This window comes from Podarcis raffonei, chromosome 2 (assembly GCF_027172205.1).
Source record: "Podarcis raffonei isolate rPodRaf1 chromosome 2, rPodRaf1.pri, whole genome shotgun sequence".
Taxonomy (NCBI): Eukaryota; Metazoa; Chordata; class Lepidosauria; order Squamata; family Lacertidae; genus Podarcis; species Podarcis raffonei.
In genome coordinates this window covers 44984769-45002992 of record NC_070603.1, presented here as the reverse complement: position 1 = coordinate 45002992, position 18224 = coordinate 44984769, and the positions used below count along the sequence as shown (strand labels likewise).

Below are 18224 nucleotides of genomic sequence, written 5' to 3'. Positions count from 1 at the left end.
GTTGGGAGAGGGATTTGCAGCCTTATCCCAACTATTGATCTGACTTTACATGGAATCCCCAAATACCCAGAAAGGAGTATTCTAATTGAATACTGGTATTAAAAAGCATGGCCAATAGAAGAGCACACCCTGGACATGAGAATTAATCTAATACTTGATCTTCAGTAAGTCTCGATCCATATGTTTGTAACTTTTTCCCCGATTAAAAAATGCCAAGCCAGCTGTTCTACCTTAGCATTATTGCATGGATTTATGGGGAAGGAGCTATTTTTGCTCTTCTCTGCCTCTCCAGTGTGCAAAGTGTTTGCTTTGGCTCCTAGGTGTACATCCCTCAGGAACATACGTGATAATGAGGAGAAGGACTCGGCCTTCCGTGGCATCTGTATGATGATTGGGGTAAACCCTGGTGGAGTTGTGCAGGTAATTATGTTGAGAGATTTTTCAGATGTTTGTGGGATACTTTGATCGCTAGAAAGGTCCCTGTGATAAATATATAGCAAATGGTTGAACCCCAAACAGCACAATTGCTTCTTACGGGCAAAGTACCCTGGCCTTTGACAGTTCTAGTTATTTTTTGTGTGGGACCCACCTCTTTTGCTGAGTTTATATTATCTGTTCTGGTTGCAAAAAGTTTACCTGCCTTTATAATTATAACTGTTTTACTGATTTTACTTTATGTTGCTCTAACCTACCTTGGGACCTTATGGGAAAGGCGGGTAAACAATCTTCATAAATAAATATATCCAAAGTCACATGTATCTTACAGAATTATGCAATTTATTTTGATGCATCTGCAGTTGGAGTGCTGTGTGCTGCTTAGAGTCTTTTTCTTTGTGTCCCTGAGGTGCAGTACATTTTCCAAAACCTGTGCTGGTTTAGAATGATAGGAAATCTCTAGTGATTCTAGTGACGTGGGATCTGTATTGAGTTTTCTCATTCTTCTGTAGGATTTTATTTTCTTCTGTGACGCTGTTGCTTCCTGGGTGAGCCCCAAGGATGATCTGAGGGACATGTTTTATAAGGTATGTCACTGCAGTGGAGAAAGGCTTCTTTGGCCATATACTAAAATGATGAGCTTTTGCTCGTAAGGTGTGTGTGTTTGTCATGCTGGCATTGGGTGGGTGGGGGGAATACACCTAGACTTCCCCTTGACACAGATTGCTGTGTGTGAATATTTATTGAAACCACTAGCCACATTTTGTAGTAGGCAGTGTAGTTGACCCAACAGTTTCTGCCTTGATAGCAAACTCATACTAAGCCTGATTCCTGGCTTTCATTTTTAGCATTCCCAGCACCAGTAACTAGATAAAAGCTTGGAAATGTGGTGGCAGTATATTGATACAAATAAGCCTGAGTTCAGACATAATGCCAAACCATAGCTTAGCAGCAGATACAGTGGTACCTCGGGTTACATACGCTTCAGGTTACAGACTCCGCTAACCCAGAAATATTACCTCGGGTTAAGAACTTTGCTTCAGGATGAGAACAAAAATTGTGCTCCAGCAGCAGCAGGAGGCCCCAATAGCTAAAGTGGTGCTTCAGGTTATGATCAGTTTCAGGTTAAGAACAGACCTCCAGAATGAATTAAGTTCTTAACCCGAGGTAAGGGTACAGATTCCATTTATTATCCATCGAATCAATCATAGAGTTGGATTATAATCACAGACCTGAGAAGATCCTCTATTCCAGTCATGTGGAGGATGTAACTACAGCATTCTTGAGAGATGGTCATCCAGAGTCCTTAAATACCTCGAACAAAGGAGAACCCTCTTCCTTGCACTTTCCTAAGGCAGTTTGTTTCCACTGCCAAACAGCTCTTCCCGCAGGAAGTTCCTTCTACCATTTAGCCAAAAATTATTTTCCTGATATTTCCACTTCTGGGTTCTAGCCTTGCTCTCATGTCTCATAACTACAGATTGGAGTTTCCTGTGTGTATACACTTGATATGCAACTGCTAAATCCAGTTGAACTCTGCAAAACAAACTTGGGGCCACTTGTGTATGTTTCAGTTAAGGTTTTAAGCAAGGTTAACAAGTTTCCCACTCTTGACACAGAGTGTAAATACCAGGTCTCCTAGTTCTCTCTGAGCCCATGGGAGGCTAGAGTTGGGGGACAGAGTGTGATAGCTATTTTCCACTTGTGGTGATCTCTTTTTCTTTCTCAGATTCTTCATGGCTTCAAAGATCAAGTTGGGGAGGAGAACTGGCAGCAGTTTTCAGAGCAGTTTCCTCCACTGCTGAAGGAGAGGTTAGCTGCGTTCTATGGGGTCTAGGCAAACAGTGAAACCGTACTCGGTAAGTTCCATATTTGGTGAGATGGGAGAGGGAGAAAAGCCCTAAGAAGGGAATGGAGTGACCAAAGTAGGAAGAATGAATTGAATGTTGGAGCTAATTGAGATGGAAAGATGTAGGCCAGCTTGTACTCGGTTGTCCTCTCAGTGATGCAGAATCTGTGCTTCAGTGAAAATGAGCAGAGGCTCTTGAGAATGTGAATGCGGAGATCAAATATCCCATATAGGAAGCAATCTACTACCCTTGTGGGATGTGTCAGGAGATGGCAGTGCAGGAAAGCCCACATTCCCCAGCCATAATTCCTCTTATCCTGATATTTGAGGTTCTGGCCTTCCTTATTAATATTTGCTTATGAATTAATGTTCAAAGTCCACCCTGCTCCGGCTTTAACCCCAGTTTGCCAGTACAGCAATCAGTCTGCCCAAGTTAGTTGTGGCTGTTTATCTTGCATACTAGTAGATAGCATGAGCAATGTGCTGTGAAAGGGGGAGTCAGGCTCTAATGTGCTCTGCTGGTTACTTTTATTTAATACTGACTGTCTTTTTTTCTCAGGTTCCTGTGTGCGCTGGGAGGAATACTGGGAACTCGTCCACAACCCAGTGTTACAAATCCCTGATAATGGGGGGTTAGGGAGGACGGGAAGAGCATTGTGGGACATAAAATGACTTCACTCCCCATCTCCTGAAATTTACAAAGTTGGGGGGGAGGGTGGGCCTCCGTGACCAATTTAAACAAAAACCAGGGTATCTCACTAGCGGAAGGAAAAGGTCTCTACTCAGAGGCCATCGTTGGTGGAATGGGGTGGGGTGGGACTCGGACCTGGGCTGAGAAAGGGGAGCAATCTTAAACTGCAACACTCTTGAGAAGGGGATCTAACTAGGGGCCATCATAAAGGACTAGCTAATAATAAATAATAATAATAAATAAAGGATCGGGTTTAAGATGTTAAAATGGGATTAAAAGATACAATGGTTTAAAACCAGCTGATGAAGAGGGAAGAGTTAAAACTCAATCCAAGGGGGTTATACTGCTGTATATTTCCAGTCACCGGTGTTCAAGAGATCAGCTATTCACCTTTTCAAGACTGCATGGTGACCAAGAAGTAGACTAGTGAACCTGTGAGTAGCCCATAATGACTAAGTGTAAGCATTTTCATCTAGGAATCTTAAGGAAACCCACAAACCCTTTTTGCCATAGTTGCCATGGCACTGTGTGCTGGATGTGATGCTTGGAGCAAAGGCAGCCTCTGACTTCGTGGGGACCTGCCAGCCATCTAGGGAGCAGTCCCTATCATAAGAAATACTGTTGGAGAAGCATGTCTTTATTTTTTAAGAAGATGCCGCAGTGCAATGAGTCTGTTACCCTGTTGTTCAGCTGTTACTTTGTGACACTGCTATTGCATTACTTCAGCTGCAGGAGGCAGGAGAGAGCAAGGAAGGAAACTGAATTCCATCTGTCCATAGGCCAAAGGCTGGCGGAGACCAGTGTGCACTCGGTCATTTTTATATGGCACACGTTATGTTGTATCCTGTGCTATTGGGGGTCAGAATGGCATTTGTACATACATAATGGTGATTTAAACTTTCTGTCTTAAGGGAGTTCTATGCCGCATCCACCACTTTGGTTTACAAAAGGAGCAGTAAACATAGCAAAGCATAGAGGAATTAATAAAATAGAGCCCTCCATGCATGGCCAGTGGAAGCTCGTAGCTTTTGCTGCATGCTTAGTGGAGTTGCCGTCTTAAATAATTCTCATTAGACCCAAATCTGTTCGGTCCCTGGAAATAGAATCTGGGGTTTGCTGAATGAATTTGAGTTAGTGAAGCCATAGCTTTTTAATTGTAAGTGAAGAGGATGTGAAGTGGAAGCAAGCCTGTTTTCCCAAAGGCAGCTAGGTTATGGGGAAAAGGGGATACTGCTTCAGCTGATGAGAGCAACTTCTGGAAAAGTGGGAAGTGCTGGGGATGAAAAAATAGTCACCAGGAATGTTCTGCAGAGTCAACATGAATAGAGTTTGCCCAAGGAAATGATTGCCAGCAGGCAGCGTGCTGAGGAAGAAGAGACAAGTGAACTGAGCCCCAGCCCCAGCTTTCTTCAGAGCAGATCCCAAAGGAACTTGAGCAGCATCAGGATTGGTAGCCAGACAACTGGGTTGAACTGTGCCTCATATCCTGTATTGCTTTGGTGATGGTAGATACAGTGGTGGGATGACTGAAGAAGATATATGTGACAGAGGATGGACACCCGTGTTCTGGGATAAGGAGATGCTTTCTTTGACAGCAATTGACAGTGACACTGAGTATAGTGGGGTGAATTTCTGAAAGTGTATTTGTGAGATTGCTCAGTAACTTAAACTTCACTGATATCCCCTCCCATCTCCTTTTTCTTTCTATCCCTGGCCTCTGTTTCACATGTTGCAGTGCTTGCAGTTCTTGGAGATTTGTCATAGAACTTGCTGGGGCATTATTGTGCAGGCTTTTTTTTAAACTTGGAGGCAGCACATACCTAAGTGAAAGCTGCTCTCCTAATCCTTGAATCCAGTTGCTAGGGACACCCCTGCACTCTTCTAGGATAGCTAGTTCAAAAAAAAAATGATAGTAAACTTGCAAATGCATTCCTCAATTCGTCTTTTTAACAGTGTGGAACTCGAGCAGGTCTCTGGAAGCAATCAGTTAGTTCTTTGCATTTTAATGATTTTATTACAAGCGTTCCCTCTCGTGCCTCAGTTTCAACTTTCCCTATCCTGCAACGGGAAAGCCAGAGGGTTCTATTTGGGAAGCAATTGGTTTTTAAAATGGGCAAGAAATGTGCACAGATGGCAGGCAGAGTCCTGGCTTGTGCTTCTCAACTGAAGGCTTGTGAACTCTTCATTCATCCAGTGAAGTTTAAGCTACTTGACCTGACTGCCTCTTGAAATGAAATTTGTCTTTTGTACAAGTGCTTCTAGTATTGCCTCCTGTTCGTTAATCCTGGATTTGTATATTTGTAAATGTGCCGTAATGTTTCCAATGGTGGAACTGCAGTGTACCTAGTGTTGAAGCAGCTGCTTGCACCTTGCTCAAATGAGATTTTTCTCATTTTATGTATAATTTTTTTGTCAACTAAAAAATTCTTGTGACTCCAGTTTCCATGTTTCTGCCCAGTTTTTCACCCCATAACTGAATGTTTTGTGTATTTCTGGCACAGGTCTGAGTGGCCAGAAAATTCAACCAGGCTGAAGAGCCTCTCTTACTGTAGAATTAAAAAAACAAACAAAAAACAATCAACTCACAGTTTAAACACATTTAACTTTTGTGAATTCAGCTTTACGTGCTTATCCAGAAAAAAATTTAAAGGGTGTGAGTGTCTGAGGGGCAGGGGGAACCTTGGCAATCTCACCTGCCACTGCACTCACCTTGGGAAAGTGTGTTTTGACTATACAGTACACAAATTTGGCTTTATGCACTAGGTCCATGATATAACCCGTATAAGTTGAAAGTTAATTTTATTAAGTCTTTACTAACTCTTCTATTGGCCTGCTCTATTATGAGGGTAGTACTTCTGACATTACATGGGAAGCTGCAAACCCTCTTCTAGTTGGATTTAATAGAATTTTCAAATTGTCACAATGCCAACTTTTATATTGGTAGAATGATTATATACCCATTAGCTCAGAAGTGCACCAGTGTTATGTGGGATGATGTAATTGTATTTCCACCACATATAAATATCCCAAAGTGACATCATTAATTCATGATTTACCTTGGTGTGCTTCCTCTAATCCTTAGTTGTATGTCTTTGCCAATAAAGGCTGAAGCTGCTTAAATCCCTTTGGCTTTGACCAGCACCTTGAATTGAGTCCAGGTCAACAGGAAATCAATGCAGATTCTCAGCAAACTTTTCAGAAAAGGGCAGGTTAGAAAGGCAGTTTCCTGAGAAATCCATATCTACATTGAATTCTAGGGGCGAGTCTGACTTGCAGTCCTTTTGAAACAGCATAAGGTATTAACTATTCCTGGCAAGCCTAGTGGGCTTCAGTAGGAGAGAATGGTAAAAGACCTGTTCCCATTCTAAATATACAGTAACTGTCATTAAAAAAGGGATGTGGGTGCGCCAGAAGCAGCGGACAAACGCCGGCTCCCTCAGCCTGCAAAGCAAGATGAGCGCCACAACCCCAGAGTCATTCGCGACTCGACTTAACTGTCAGGAGTCCCATTACCTATCATTAAAAAGCTTGTGTTGTTAATTAATATACTACTATTGAGTTATTAGTATGGCTAACAGTAGTAATTCACTTTTCTGAACAAGTTCTTCCTCACTGGTGAATAACATGTTCAGAAAATTAGACCTTGATGCTTAAGGGCTCTTGGGAAGTTCTGTTGACATAAGCTCCATTACATTTTTATTTAACAGTGGGAAGGTTATTTGTGTACATTAATCCAATTCCCATTTTCTTAGGTAAAAAAATCTGACACTAGCATATTGGGCATGTTCCACACATTGCACTGAACACTGGTGCAAGCTGTCTGTACATACAGAAGTGTTATGTGTGGAAGAGTGCACATTTTTTCCTTTGTCCAGCTCAACTAGTGTGCACATGGACTGTACACTCATTGATTGAGAACGTCCCTATTGGCTTATACTAAAATTTGCTGATTAGAACATGTCACTCAAACGCACGTCAGTTTATAGTTTAAAAATACATTGAACAATGGCTCTGTATAGCTTAAGACTCTTAATCTCAGGGGTTGTGGGGGGTTCAAGTCCCACGTTGGGCAAGATTCCTGCATTGCAGAGGGTTGGACTCTTACCCTTGTGGTCCCTTCCAACTCTACAGTTCTATGATGAAAACAACTATTCCCAAACTTTATAAATGGCTGCAGTTGCCTTATATTACTGTATTCTTTAAAACCTAGTCTGAAGACATGTTCTTAATCTTGTCTTTTGAGCTGTCCATGTTTGTCTTACTAACCATTAGCAAATCGCAGCCAGTTACGGCAAAGGAATAAACTAAGCTTACAAGATAGTACTATGACTACTCGGACAATACTGAAATGGCGATCCTGTGCTCTTACGTGCCTACTAAGAGGGAAGCCGGGCCTTCCTTTGACACGCCTAAGCGGCCTCGACCTGATCCCGTTGACCGGAGGCAACTGCCGCTGCGCGACAACGCCGCTTTAGCAGCCCCCGACACGCAACACGCCGCAGTGGTCCCGAAGGCAGCGCGGAGCCGCCTGGCCTGAAATGGTTGGACTCGGCAGAGAGCCGGGCTTCTGACGTCACTACGCCGCGCCGGAAGTGTTTTCTCCTTGGAGACGAGACGCGAGAAGGCGGCGGCTCAGCCCTGTCAGGATCCTGGAGAGGCTGCCTTGACTCCATGATACTCGCCGCTCCGCTTCGGGAGAAAGGTCGAGGCAGCTCGGCCCACGGGTGAGAGGGGCCATGGGGCAGAATGGAGGCAGGAAAGCACCGCGGGGTGGAAGGAGGGCGGGCGGGCGTCGGTCTCCGCCGTCTCCGCCTAGGCACTGCCCAGCCTTTCCCATGGCTTCCGGGGCGGGTGTGACTCCTGCGCTGCTTATGGGATTACCTGCGAGTTGGATTTGGCATTTCTCTTTGCACCTGCCTGCAACGTCCTCCTGCTTTGCCTCCCGGACTTCTGCAGGATGAATCTTGGATTGGGAAGCGGAAATAATAATTCCTCTTCCACTTGGTTATCGTCTCTATTACTTAGGAAAGAGAATATGGCTCCTTTCAGACCTGTCAGTGCGAAAAAGGGCTCTGCCCCCAATTTCCTTATCCACATGCAGGTTCTGCTGTATAAAACAATACAGCTACGTAAGAACATGAATCATTCCCAAAATATAATTGTAAACGAGCTTCTTGCATGTTTTATAATGCCACCCTTCGATCCACAAAGTATATACCTCAATGAAAGGGGCGTGAGTTTGCGTTTGCTGGGTAATCTCATTTATATTAGGTCTAATTTGAAACAAACACATTTTGTCAACACAAAGAAACCTTTCTCTTTTCTGATCTTTCAAATTTGTCAGAGTTGAAAATCCCTGTTCACTTCAGCTTGTCGTAGAGAACTGCAGAAAAATAGCCAATGCTCTTGAAGAGAGGCATAGATACTGTTTTTGATGCTACAGTACACTGAAATTTTAAAATGTTTCTTTGATAGACCTTGAATCTTTCTGCCACACTTGCCATCGTCTCCTGCCACACCTTTGAGAACCACTAAGCATAGATGTGGTGTAGTGGTCAGTGTATTGGACTAGGACCTTGGAGTCCAAGGTTAAAATCCCAACTCTGCCATGAAGCTCACTGGGAACTTTGGACCAGCCATTGTCTCAAAGCATAGCCTTCCTCACAGGGTTGTTGTGAGGATAAAATGGGGAGCAGGAGAGCCAACTTGAGCTCATTAGATTAAATGTACTAATAAAATAAGATCTTATTCTTCCAGTTGTCCATTTAGTTGTTTATTTTTTTAAGAAGTTATACCTCTGGTTTTGTGGATAAAAACACAGGCCCCATGTAAAAATATACTTTTTGCTTACACTTCATAGAACATCTATTGTCCATTAAAAATAGTTGTATCCTTACTGAAAAATTATAGTGATAGTAAAATACAGTCATACCTTGGATCCCAAACGTCCTGGAACGTTTCGGACGTTTTGACTCCCGAACGCCGCAAACCTGGAAGTGATTGTTCTGGTTTGCGAACGTTCCTTTGGAACCCGAACGTCTGACAGTGCTTCCGCAGCTTCTGATTGGCTGCAAGAGCTTCCTGCAGCCAATCAGAAACTGCGATTTGGTTTTCAAACATTTTGGAAGTCAAATGGACTTCTGGAACAGTTTCTGTTCGACTTCTGAGGTACAACTGTAGTATATGATTATAGATTTACATTTTACCATAGCTCTCACTTTTTGTTCTTGATACAGGTATGGATGCTGCTCCTGATTCGTCTACTGAACACCAAGACTCTGATAATGATTCTGACACAGAGAGCAAAGTGGATCCAGATACCCAGGCCCAGGAATACTTTGAACGTGTACTTGGATCTTCAAGTCAGTCTAGTCAGGCATCCCAGTGCCTTCCTCCCACATCTCTCTCAGTAAGTGATAAGGCCCAAGTATCAGATCACAGGTCTCCTCCTCTGGAACTGAAAAAGTCTCCTGTTACTGATGATACAGCTTCAGGGCTGTTATCTCTTCCTCTGGAGCTGATCTTGGAGATCTGTTCCTACCTGCAGCCCAGGTTTGTCCTGGGTGTCCTTCCTTTGGTCTGCAAGACACTGAGGGACATTCTGCAGGATGAAGTCACTTGGAGAATTCGTCTGCTGAAGAGGATCGGCAGCAGCTATCCAGTTGTGGAAGGTAGGTTCCCTTTCTGCTTTCCCTTTCCCTTTCTGTTTTATTATCTTGTTAACTCAAGTATGAACTAACCTTTCCAGATCAGCTTTGTCAATAATAAGATAATCACTGTTCGCAGACCTGCATTCTAAAAGACACAGCACAAAAAGAAATGGGATTGGGCATGGAGGAGGAATAAAGCAAACTCATGTGTTCTTAGATGCCAAAGTTCTTATGGGGTTTTTTTTTCTGCCAGGGAGTAAACTCCTTGCAGCTGCTCCTTCTTTGGATAGTGGGTGGGGTCTGTTGGTCTCACTGGCTGTGTCCAATGGCAGAACCCAGAATATGAGCCCAGAATTGGGTGTAATGTTGACACCAAACTGATAGTGCTGAGTGCTGGCTCTGCAATTAAAGATAATGTCCTTTCAGTCTCCAAAGTTTTCCGAATTGATGAAAACCCACTTTTATGGTGATATAACTACTGTTTTCTCTCTTTGAGGACACTTGTATGGAAAAGCAATGGATAATATTGTAAATAAGATACAGTACAGTGGTACCTCGGGTTAAGAACTTAATTCGTTCCAGAGGTCCGTTCTTAACCTGAAACTGTTCTTAACCTGAAGCACCACTTTAGCTAATGGGGCCTCCCACTGCCACCGCACCACCACAGCGCGATTTCTCTTCTTATCCTGAAGCAAAGTTCTTAACCCAAGGTACTATTTCTGGTCTGTAACCTGAAGTGTCTGTAACCTGAAGCGTCTGTAACCCGAGGTACCACTGTATATACATTTGCTTACCTTGCCTGAGTTTGTTCAGCAAAGCCCAAAGGAAGAATCACATCTCTTTATGCCTTTTTCACGTCTCAGCAGATGATGCCTTTAACTGGCCAGCTGCCTGCATTGAACTAGAGGAGCACCTCCAACAATGGGCAGAAAATGGCAGGAACACAGAGCACTTTTCCCTTGCTGAGGGACACTTTGCATCAGTTGACTCTGTGCTGCTGCTCCAGGTAAAAGTCACATTTCCTGTGCCGCTTTTATTTGTACAATATTAAGGATTGATAGAGTCTGTGAACAAGCAGTCATGAAGTTAGGAGTGTGTTCTGAAATATTATTTTATCATAACCTCTCTGTGATTACTCATCTGAGAAATCAGTCTTACAAAATTCATTCACCTAAATTGTCAGCAGAAGTTCCATTTCTTACACATTGCATTCCATTCCTTAGAAGAGAGGGCCGACTCTGGATTTAAACCTCTAAGACTGACAGTGGACATAGCATGAGTGGAACAATTTCAGCTCACTTAACAAAAGTTTGCATCCTCCCCCAGTGCACCCCCCCTAAATCTGCTTTGGAGGTTTGGGAGACCCCCAGAGCTAGAGGAGAAGGAGAGAGAAGTTGTTCCACTGCGCATGCAATAATTTTGTTGGTTACAACCCAGAATATTTTAGCTGGGAGGATTCATGGTCCGGTATGCTGAGTGGAATACCAGCAATGGCATGCACCTTAACTACTTTTTTTTAAAGTTAACATTTATGATGACAGTGTTCAATTTGAAAATTATACAGTTAGTGGGTTGTGTCCACTTGTGTTCTTCCACATAGGGAAGGTATGTGATCCAGCCGAGGCTTCCATGAATGGAAGGTAGGAAGAATTGTCCTGGTCTCCTCCCTCCATGCACTGTTCTGGGGGTTCTCCTGCCCCGCCAACCCTGAGCCAATTTCAGTGGATGTGTGGGGTGAAGGGAGAAGTCCTGATGTGGACGTCCTTGTGCATATCCTTCATGCAGAGGTGGTGTTTTTGTTTGTTTTTTTAGTGCCTGCCTCTCAAGAAGGAAGGCCAGCAAATAGAAGGCTACATAGCCTCTTTCTGTTCTTCCTATGGAATAAATGCACAGAGGGACAGATTTGTCTAAACTATTGATTGTATATTGTCTAGACTACATTATACAGCTCGATGATTAAGCCCCTTATGGGAAGAAACACTGGTTGTACCAGAACAGCGTCTTTAAGTTGATTTACGAGTTGATGTTGCTTCTACCAAAACACGATTGACTGAAAGAAAAAGACTTCTTCTGTGATTTATTTGTTTGCTTGTTCACACTCCTTACTCTGGAATAGTTGCTTTGGTGATACATTTTTGTATGACTTTGCAATGTGCCGGTATATCACTACCCTGTATATTGTTTGTTGAAGAATCTTAAGAAGGAGGGACAGTGGCTCAGCTTTTACAGTAATCAGTTGTTTTTCATTGTATCCAGGGTGGGAAGCTCTGTGTCTCAGGTTCTCGGGACCGAAATGTCAATTTGTGGGACCTGAGAGAGCTAGGCAAAGCACCAGAAAAAGTGCTGGTGAAGGCACTGGGGACAGAGCGCAATGGCACACACAAGGTAACCAGAGTCTGGAGTCTATGGCCCCTAGGTCATGTAGTGGTAGTACTTTAATTCTATAATTATCCTATCCTGTAAATGTTTAATCCAGAAGCACTACTGTTGCTATGTCTAGAACACTTAAATACACAGAAGATTAATGAGTAGCAGAAATAGCATATCAGCTCAAAATTTCCACACATACACCCCCCTCTGAAAGATTCAAGGCCAGTTCTCCCAGATCAATCTGTTTCTTACCTGGCACTGCCTTGCAGTGAGGGGCAGTTCTCCCACCGTATAACTGCTTCCCGTTGTTCACACTCTTCTTAATATCAACACGACCTCCTTTACACTACTAATTGTCCCAGCATTCTTTTACCTTCCCTATCCCTTCAGAAAACACAGCATGTTAGTCTAAAATAGACTGGTCGCCTGTTAGAAGTGTAAAAAGCTTTAAGTTTCCTCTCCAAATGGCCAACACCCTTTTACATCTGGCCACACAGTAAATAGTTGTTATGAGATGGAAGGGGGCTGGATAGTTGTTGTCTATCCTGGAGGAAAACTGACCTATCCTGTCCAGGAAGGAGATGATATCTGAAGGCTGCACTTCTTCCCTGTCCCTTCTGATTAGAGAGAAGCAAGCCCTTATGAGAGGGTGAAGATGTTGAGGCACTTCTATTCAGTGTATTTCACACTAAAAAATTCTGTAATGCAGAGCTGGACCAGTTGCTCCATTCTGAACTGCTGTCTGTTTCCTGACTTAGCAAAACCCAGTTTCACACACCCAAGCCGAGTTGTATTAGAAATGTCTGTCTTTTGAAAAGAGAATTCCCACAATTGTCCCCTATCCATGCTAGTCTGTTTTGCGGCATTCACCAGTTCAGGAGGATAGTAGAAAGATGAACTATTCCTTTTTCATCTTCTGGAGAGAGTTAATTATTTGGGTCTGTCCATACCTTCTTGGGCTATCCTCTGCAGTGGGGCAAGATCACATGTTCTTTACATGTCACCAGAATGATAATCACAGTGTTACTAAACAAAGGACTGAAGCGCAGTGATGGCTCTTGCTTTTTCTTTTCACTTCATAGGGATGGGTTTGGTCACTGGCTGCAAGAGATGACCATGTGTGCTCTGGCTCCTGGGACAGCACAGTGAAGCTGTGGGACATAGCTGCTAATGGACAACAGTGTGGAGAAATCAAGTAAGGTTGCCTCTGTGCTCTCCCCTGTGAATGGAGTAGCATTTGGGAGTGGCAGAACCTGGAGTTTTGCTACATGTTCAGCTGAGTATGATGCCTCATCGCAGTGTTCTGTGTTGAATCTGTGGGGGCATTATTTAGCAATGCTGATGCATGAGAGGTTTGTCTTGGCTGAAGGCCTTGTGCTGTTTAGGCAGAACAGAATGTTGCTAAGGAGGATTAGAGGCAAGGGTGTGGGGTACGAAAACTTGCCTCTAAATAAGATGAGCAAAAAAGTGGAATCATTCAGGATCGCTTTGCCCCTGTAGTAAAGGATTTAAAGTGTTGGTGACAGCACTGGGTACTCCCTTCATTGATTTTGTTGTTGTTGTTTAATCATTATAGCCCAAGAGCTCACTAAAAAGCCAGATGAAGAGATTCAGGAGAGGGCAGAAAGAGCAAATAGGGGGAAAGTTGTGTGTTGCATATAGGAAAGAATTAGTTCTTCTGATTTGTGAGGTCAGGGGAGGCAGAAGTCTCAGCTAATGTGTGGCAGGCATTAAGAGGATGGTTGCTTCATCCTACAGGACAGCATAGAAGGCAGCAAAACGAGAACTAGCAAATCCCACTTCTAAATCCTATTGGTCTAGGTCTAAGGCTAAGCAGAGGTTGACTAACTTTCATATATTATTTGAAGTGTGTGCTCTGGCCCTTCACCTGATTCTTCCCTTCTTGTCTTGTTCTAGAGGAAAAGCAGCTGTGCTGTGCCTTTCATATCTGCCTGACATTCTAGTCACGGGAACCTATGACAAGAAGGTGTCAGTGTATGACCCTCGAGGTTAGTGTCAGTTGTTTCCTGTGGATACTGGTGCTTTGAGCTGCAACTGCCATGCTCACTTGCAAGCAGTCAGTGCCTATGGGGTGGTAGGCATATAGATAAGTTTGCTAATTCCTCTGAGGGAAGGAGAAGGGCTGGGGCAGGCAGCCAGGAAACCCAGCCAGATGCCTCCATTCAGTTCACATAAGTGGCTAGCACGTAGCTGCTTCTGGCAGCCATCTTAACTAGAAAACTCTGCGCAATGAAATAGTGGTTTTTAACGCTACTTGCTTAGGCTAGAAAAATATGACCTGCTTAAAGGAAATCCCTGCTGCTGTTCTACATCCAATCACTGCAATGGTTAGCTTTGCCTCCTGCCCCAATATTTGTCAGGAGTAGGGAAGAGCTGGCTAGAGAGCACCCAGAAGCTCTGCTACTTAGTTATTGCCCAATGAAAGTGACTTCAGCTGGAAGACTATGGCCTACAAGGGAGAGAGAATATCTGTGAGGTGCTTGCTGAATGAGGCATTTCTTTTGTGAGAACTTAGGTAAGTGCCTGGGCTCTGTTAATGCATCTCTTGGTCCTCTCTCACAGCTGCACTAGCCCCAGTGAAGAGCCGCAAGCTTCATTCCAGTGCAGTCCTATCACTTGCAGCTGATGAGCGCTTCATTCTCTCTGGCAGTGAGGACCGAACACTGGTGTGTTTTGACAGGAGGGCCAACAGTGTCCTCCAGAGGCTACAGGTGAGCTACAGACTTTGACTCTCCTTTTTGTGCTGAGGATGGCCAAGAATTCCTTAAAAAGCAACTTAGAAAACCAGGATCTGTGGGTGTTATCTCCAGAGTTTGTCAGGAGAATCCTTAATCCTGTGGGTTTGAGTGCTACTTATTTCTGTATTAGTTGAAGGTCTGGGACTACAAACCAAATCCCAGGCTTTTACTTGTGTTCAGATTAGGTGTGTTCTTGTGCTAAATAAAACTCAGAGGCTATATGGCTCAGGAAGCTACACATTCCAAGTTGAGGCTCTTGAGTTTAGTGGGACCTTGATCTGGCCTCGCCCAAGTATTCTTTAACTTGGCATTGTTCTTGCCTGACCTTTACTCTCCTAAGTTTATACGGCAAGGCCATGTGGGAGACATTCCAGAGGGCAGTTTTTGCATTCAGACATTACATGAAACCACAGTTGCTTTAGCTGAACCATGGTTTCACATTATGAGCTTGCTCCCAGTTTGTTTGGGACTGGCAAACCAGGCTTTGAAACCACAGACAGAAGCTCTGTTCTGACTGAATTTACAGAGTGGTTTGTCGGGGCCATTGTTTTGCCTGAAGAGGCTGCTATACCATGAAAATGGGAGTAGCTCTACCTCAAGCGAATACTTGAGGGTGAACTTTTGAAGCTTAGTGCTGAGCCAGATGGGAAACTAAAGGCAGAAAAGCAGCTCTAAACCATGGTTTGCTTGTTCATGTGGAAGCTCATGGTTAGCACAAAGCATAGTTTTGCACTATGTTTGAACCTAGCCTCAGTTCTGCTAATTTTCCTTATTTAGGTTCAAGAATTTCGCCCCATATTTTATATTGGCAAGTAACTTGTGGCATCTTTTTGTTTTCTACTTTAGCATACACAGTTTATTTCACTTAGTTGAGCTATCTGCTTTACTTTAGTACAATACCTTGATTAATGCCAGTGACATTAGTTCCATTCCTTCCCTAGCTGGACTCTTACCTCCTCACCATGTCATACCATGGTGCTCAGCTATGGGCAGGAGACAACAATGGGCAGCTGTATGTCTTTGAAAACAAAGGAGGGTGTTTCCAGCACATCCGGGTACGCTGAGAAGTTGAATCGCGGAGAAATATGGTACTTCTCTAATCTCCACCCACAAAATTACTTGTGCTTTGCTAAGCATAGCCTAGCATAAGGTGTTGCTTTTCAGTAGATTGTAGAGATATTTATAACACTGCTGGGATTCACCTTAGAAATCTCATGAGCTTTGACCATTTGGAGCCATTCTTCTTCTGCCAGTGTCGCTTCTGAACCCAAACAAGCATGTTTTGCTGATAGTATAGAAATCACTAGTGCCTAAAGGTAAAGGGACCCCTGACCATTAGGTCCAGTCGTGACTGACTCTGGGGTTGTGGCGCTCATCTCGCTTTATTGGCCGAGGGAGCCGGCATGTGGCCAGCATGACTAAGCCGCTTCTGGCGAACTAGAGCAGCGCATGGAAACGCCGTTAACCTTCCCTCAGGAGTGGTACCTATTTATCTACTTGCACTTTGACGTGCTTTCGAACTGCTAGTGCCTAACCAGTTGTAAAAGAAGCAGCAGCAGCATACTAGCATTTGTCTCCCATTCAAAGCATCACTCTGTTTTTGTTTTGTTCCACAGTATTTCGATGTGGGTCACCGCTCTCAGATCACGGGAATCCAACATTCACTGGGTGCACTTTACACAACTTCCACTGACAAGACACTGCGTGTAAGAATTGTGGTGGTGTTTAAGTTACAGGTCTGAACCACAGACAGGCCTAGGAGACAGGGCTTCCCAATCCCATCCTTCACCTGTGGGGGCAAAGCAAAACTTGCCCATTTTTCAGGCTGAAAGACAGAGCATGAAAGGTGCATCTTCCTAGCTAAAGCAGCCAAACCCCTTGGAGTCTCCCACCAGCTGCGGGAGAACTAATAGCTTGGCATAGCCATGATAAAGGAAGGCCAGAGCCCACACAAAGCTGTTTTCATACCAGGTTTCCATGCCCCTGATTGCAGACCGATTGCTTCACAGTGCACTCCTGGTCTTTATCAGTCACACAGGTCATTCTTTTGGAGGTTTTCTTACCAAATAGTTGCCTTGGTACAACACCCTTGTGACTCCGAACCAATCTGCTCTGTCCCATACACTATTTTCTCTACTTAGCCATTGTTTGTGTGGTAACAAAATGCAACTTTCCATTTCATTAGATTTTAAGCTTCTAGACTGTAACCTCTTGGATTTCTCTTCCAGATCCATGTTCCCACAGATCCGCCCAAGGTCATCTGTTCACGCACACACAGCTGTGTGCTAAATGGGGTAAGGATTGTGGGGGTGCTCGTCAACCTAGTTACAGACTTTTTATACTGGCCCCAACCTGAAAAAGGGAGCAGGGGAGATTGTGGGAGAAAGCATCCATAGCTGTCTTTGTTATGTGGGGTTATGTGCTGGGGTGTGTGTTTTGGCTTCTGTGACTTTTGCTCACTGTACTTAGATTTACTCCACCACCCACCCTTTCCTTTCTCCTCTTTTTCAGATCAGTGTTGAAGGAAACATGGCCGTTGCTGCCTCTGGTGGCGTCTCTGTAGAAGTCTGGAAGCTCAGTGTGTGATCCACACTTGCAAACACAAGTGCCAAGTCTCAGACAACCTGCCACCAGGTTCCCAGTGCCCATTGAGTTGTTAGGTTTTTGTTTTGTCTGCTCTTTGGAGCTGTGAGGTTAGGGGTGGAGGTTCAGCCTTTACTTGTCCCAGGTAGCTTGTAACCAAGAGTCATGCTCCTAAATTAGTGGACCTCTACATGTCCAAACCCTGTCAGCTGCTCACTCCCATTTCTCTTGTGCGTATTCGCATGTACACATACTCCTCGTCCACTTGAGCTGTCACTGCCACACTCAGCCTTAAGGAGAGCAACACCGCTGAGTGGCATGGTCAATGAAGAGAACTAGCTGGCCCTTCAGGTGAAAGGATATTATCCTAGAGGCACAGCTCCGATCCTGAGGAATGTCAGCTCGAGGGAAAAGAGTTACAGGAACAAGGGAGGGCGGAGTTTCCCATCAGGTTAAAAGCACCCTCTAGTGACCCAGTTCTGATCCATGTTTACAACTTTAAATTAAAGATCGCTGATCGGGAGTGATGGTGCCTTGTTTTGTTTCTCATGCAAACAGCATGTTTTTAAAAGCCTGCTTATCTTTATACAACAGGCTACATTCCAGCAGCGCAAAAGTCAACGGTTTGCACACACACACACACACACACACACACACACACACACAGAGAGAGAGAGAGAGGCATGAGTTTCCCCCATCCCAAGGCAGCAGGAAAAGTTGTAGGATTTGATAAAGAATCTAGTTTTCAGAATGCAAGTAGTAATTGTAATACAGTTGTTATGGGAAGCAGCTCTTGCCTTCAGTTTGTTCCATTTCTGACTTGGCTGGGTAATAGCTATTTAAAAATACCCCAATGCAATAAAATACCTATTAAAGCAGGGAAGCAA

At 44.0% G+C, this 18224-nt stretch overlaps 2 protein-coding genes across 7 annotated transcripts in view; both read left to right on the top strand.

Moving 5' to 3' along the window:
• TNPO2 (transportin 2) overlaps nucleotides 1-5413 on the top strand; it is a 35441-nt gene extending 30028 nt beyond the window's left edge. For both annotated transcript variants that reach the window (XM_053376425.1, XM_053376424.1), the window contains exons 22-25: nucleotides 321-420; nucleotides 948-1022; nucleotides 2165-2294; nucleotides 2844-5413. In XM_053376425.1, coding sequence (XP_053232400.1) covers nucleotides 321-420; nucleotides 948-1022; nucleotides 2165-2272 — 283 coding nt within the window. In that variant the 3' untranslated portion in view covers nucleotides 2273-2294; nucleotides 2844-5413. The remainder of the gene's footprint in view (nucleotides 1-320; nucleotides 421-947; nucleotides 1023-2164; nucleotides 2295-2843) is intronic.
• Nucleotides 5414-7559: 2146 nt separating this feature from the next.
• FBXW9 (F-box and WD repeat domain containing 9) lies at nucleotides 7560-17860 on the top strand. Of its 5 annotated transcripts, none has more exons than XM_053376413.1 (11): nucleotides 7561-7699; nucleotides 9212-9646; nucleotides 10492-10631; nucleotides 11882-12010; nucleotides 13078-13190; nucleotides 13913-14004; nucleotides 14579-14727; nucleotides 15696-15809; nucleotides 16371-16460; nucleotides 16983-17048; nucleotides 17266-17860. In XM_053376413.1, exons 2-11 carry the CDS (start codon nucleotides 9214-9216, stop codon nucleotides 17338-17340), a joined length of 1401 nt encoding a protein of 466 aa, XP_053232388.1. In that variant the 5' UTR covers nucleotides 7561-7699; nucleotides 9212-9213; the 3' UTR covers nucleotides 17341-17860. The 5 variants fall into 5 exon arrangements, 3 of the variants coding, with proteins under 3 accessions (XP_053232390.1, XP_053232388.1, XP_053232387.1); XM_053376412.1 differs by having other exon boundaries at nucleotides 10489-10631; XR_008328864.1 differs by lacking the exon at nucleotides 16371-16460 and having other exon boundaries at nucleotides 7560-7699; nucleotides 10489-10631; nucleotides 15696-15842; nucleotides 17266-17280.
• Nucleotides 17861-18224: the final 364 nt, after the last annotated feature.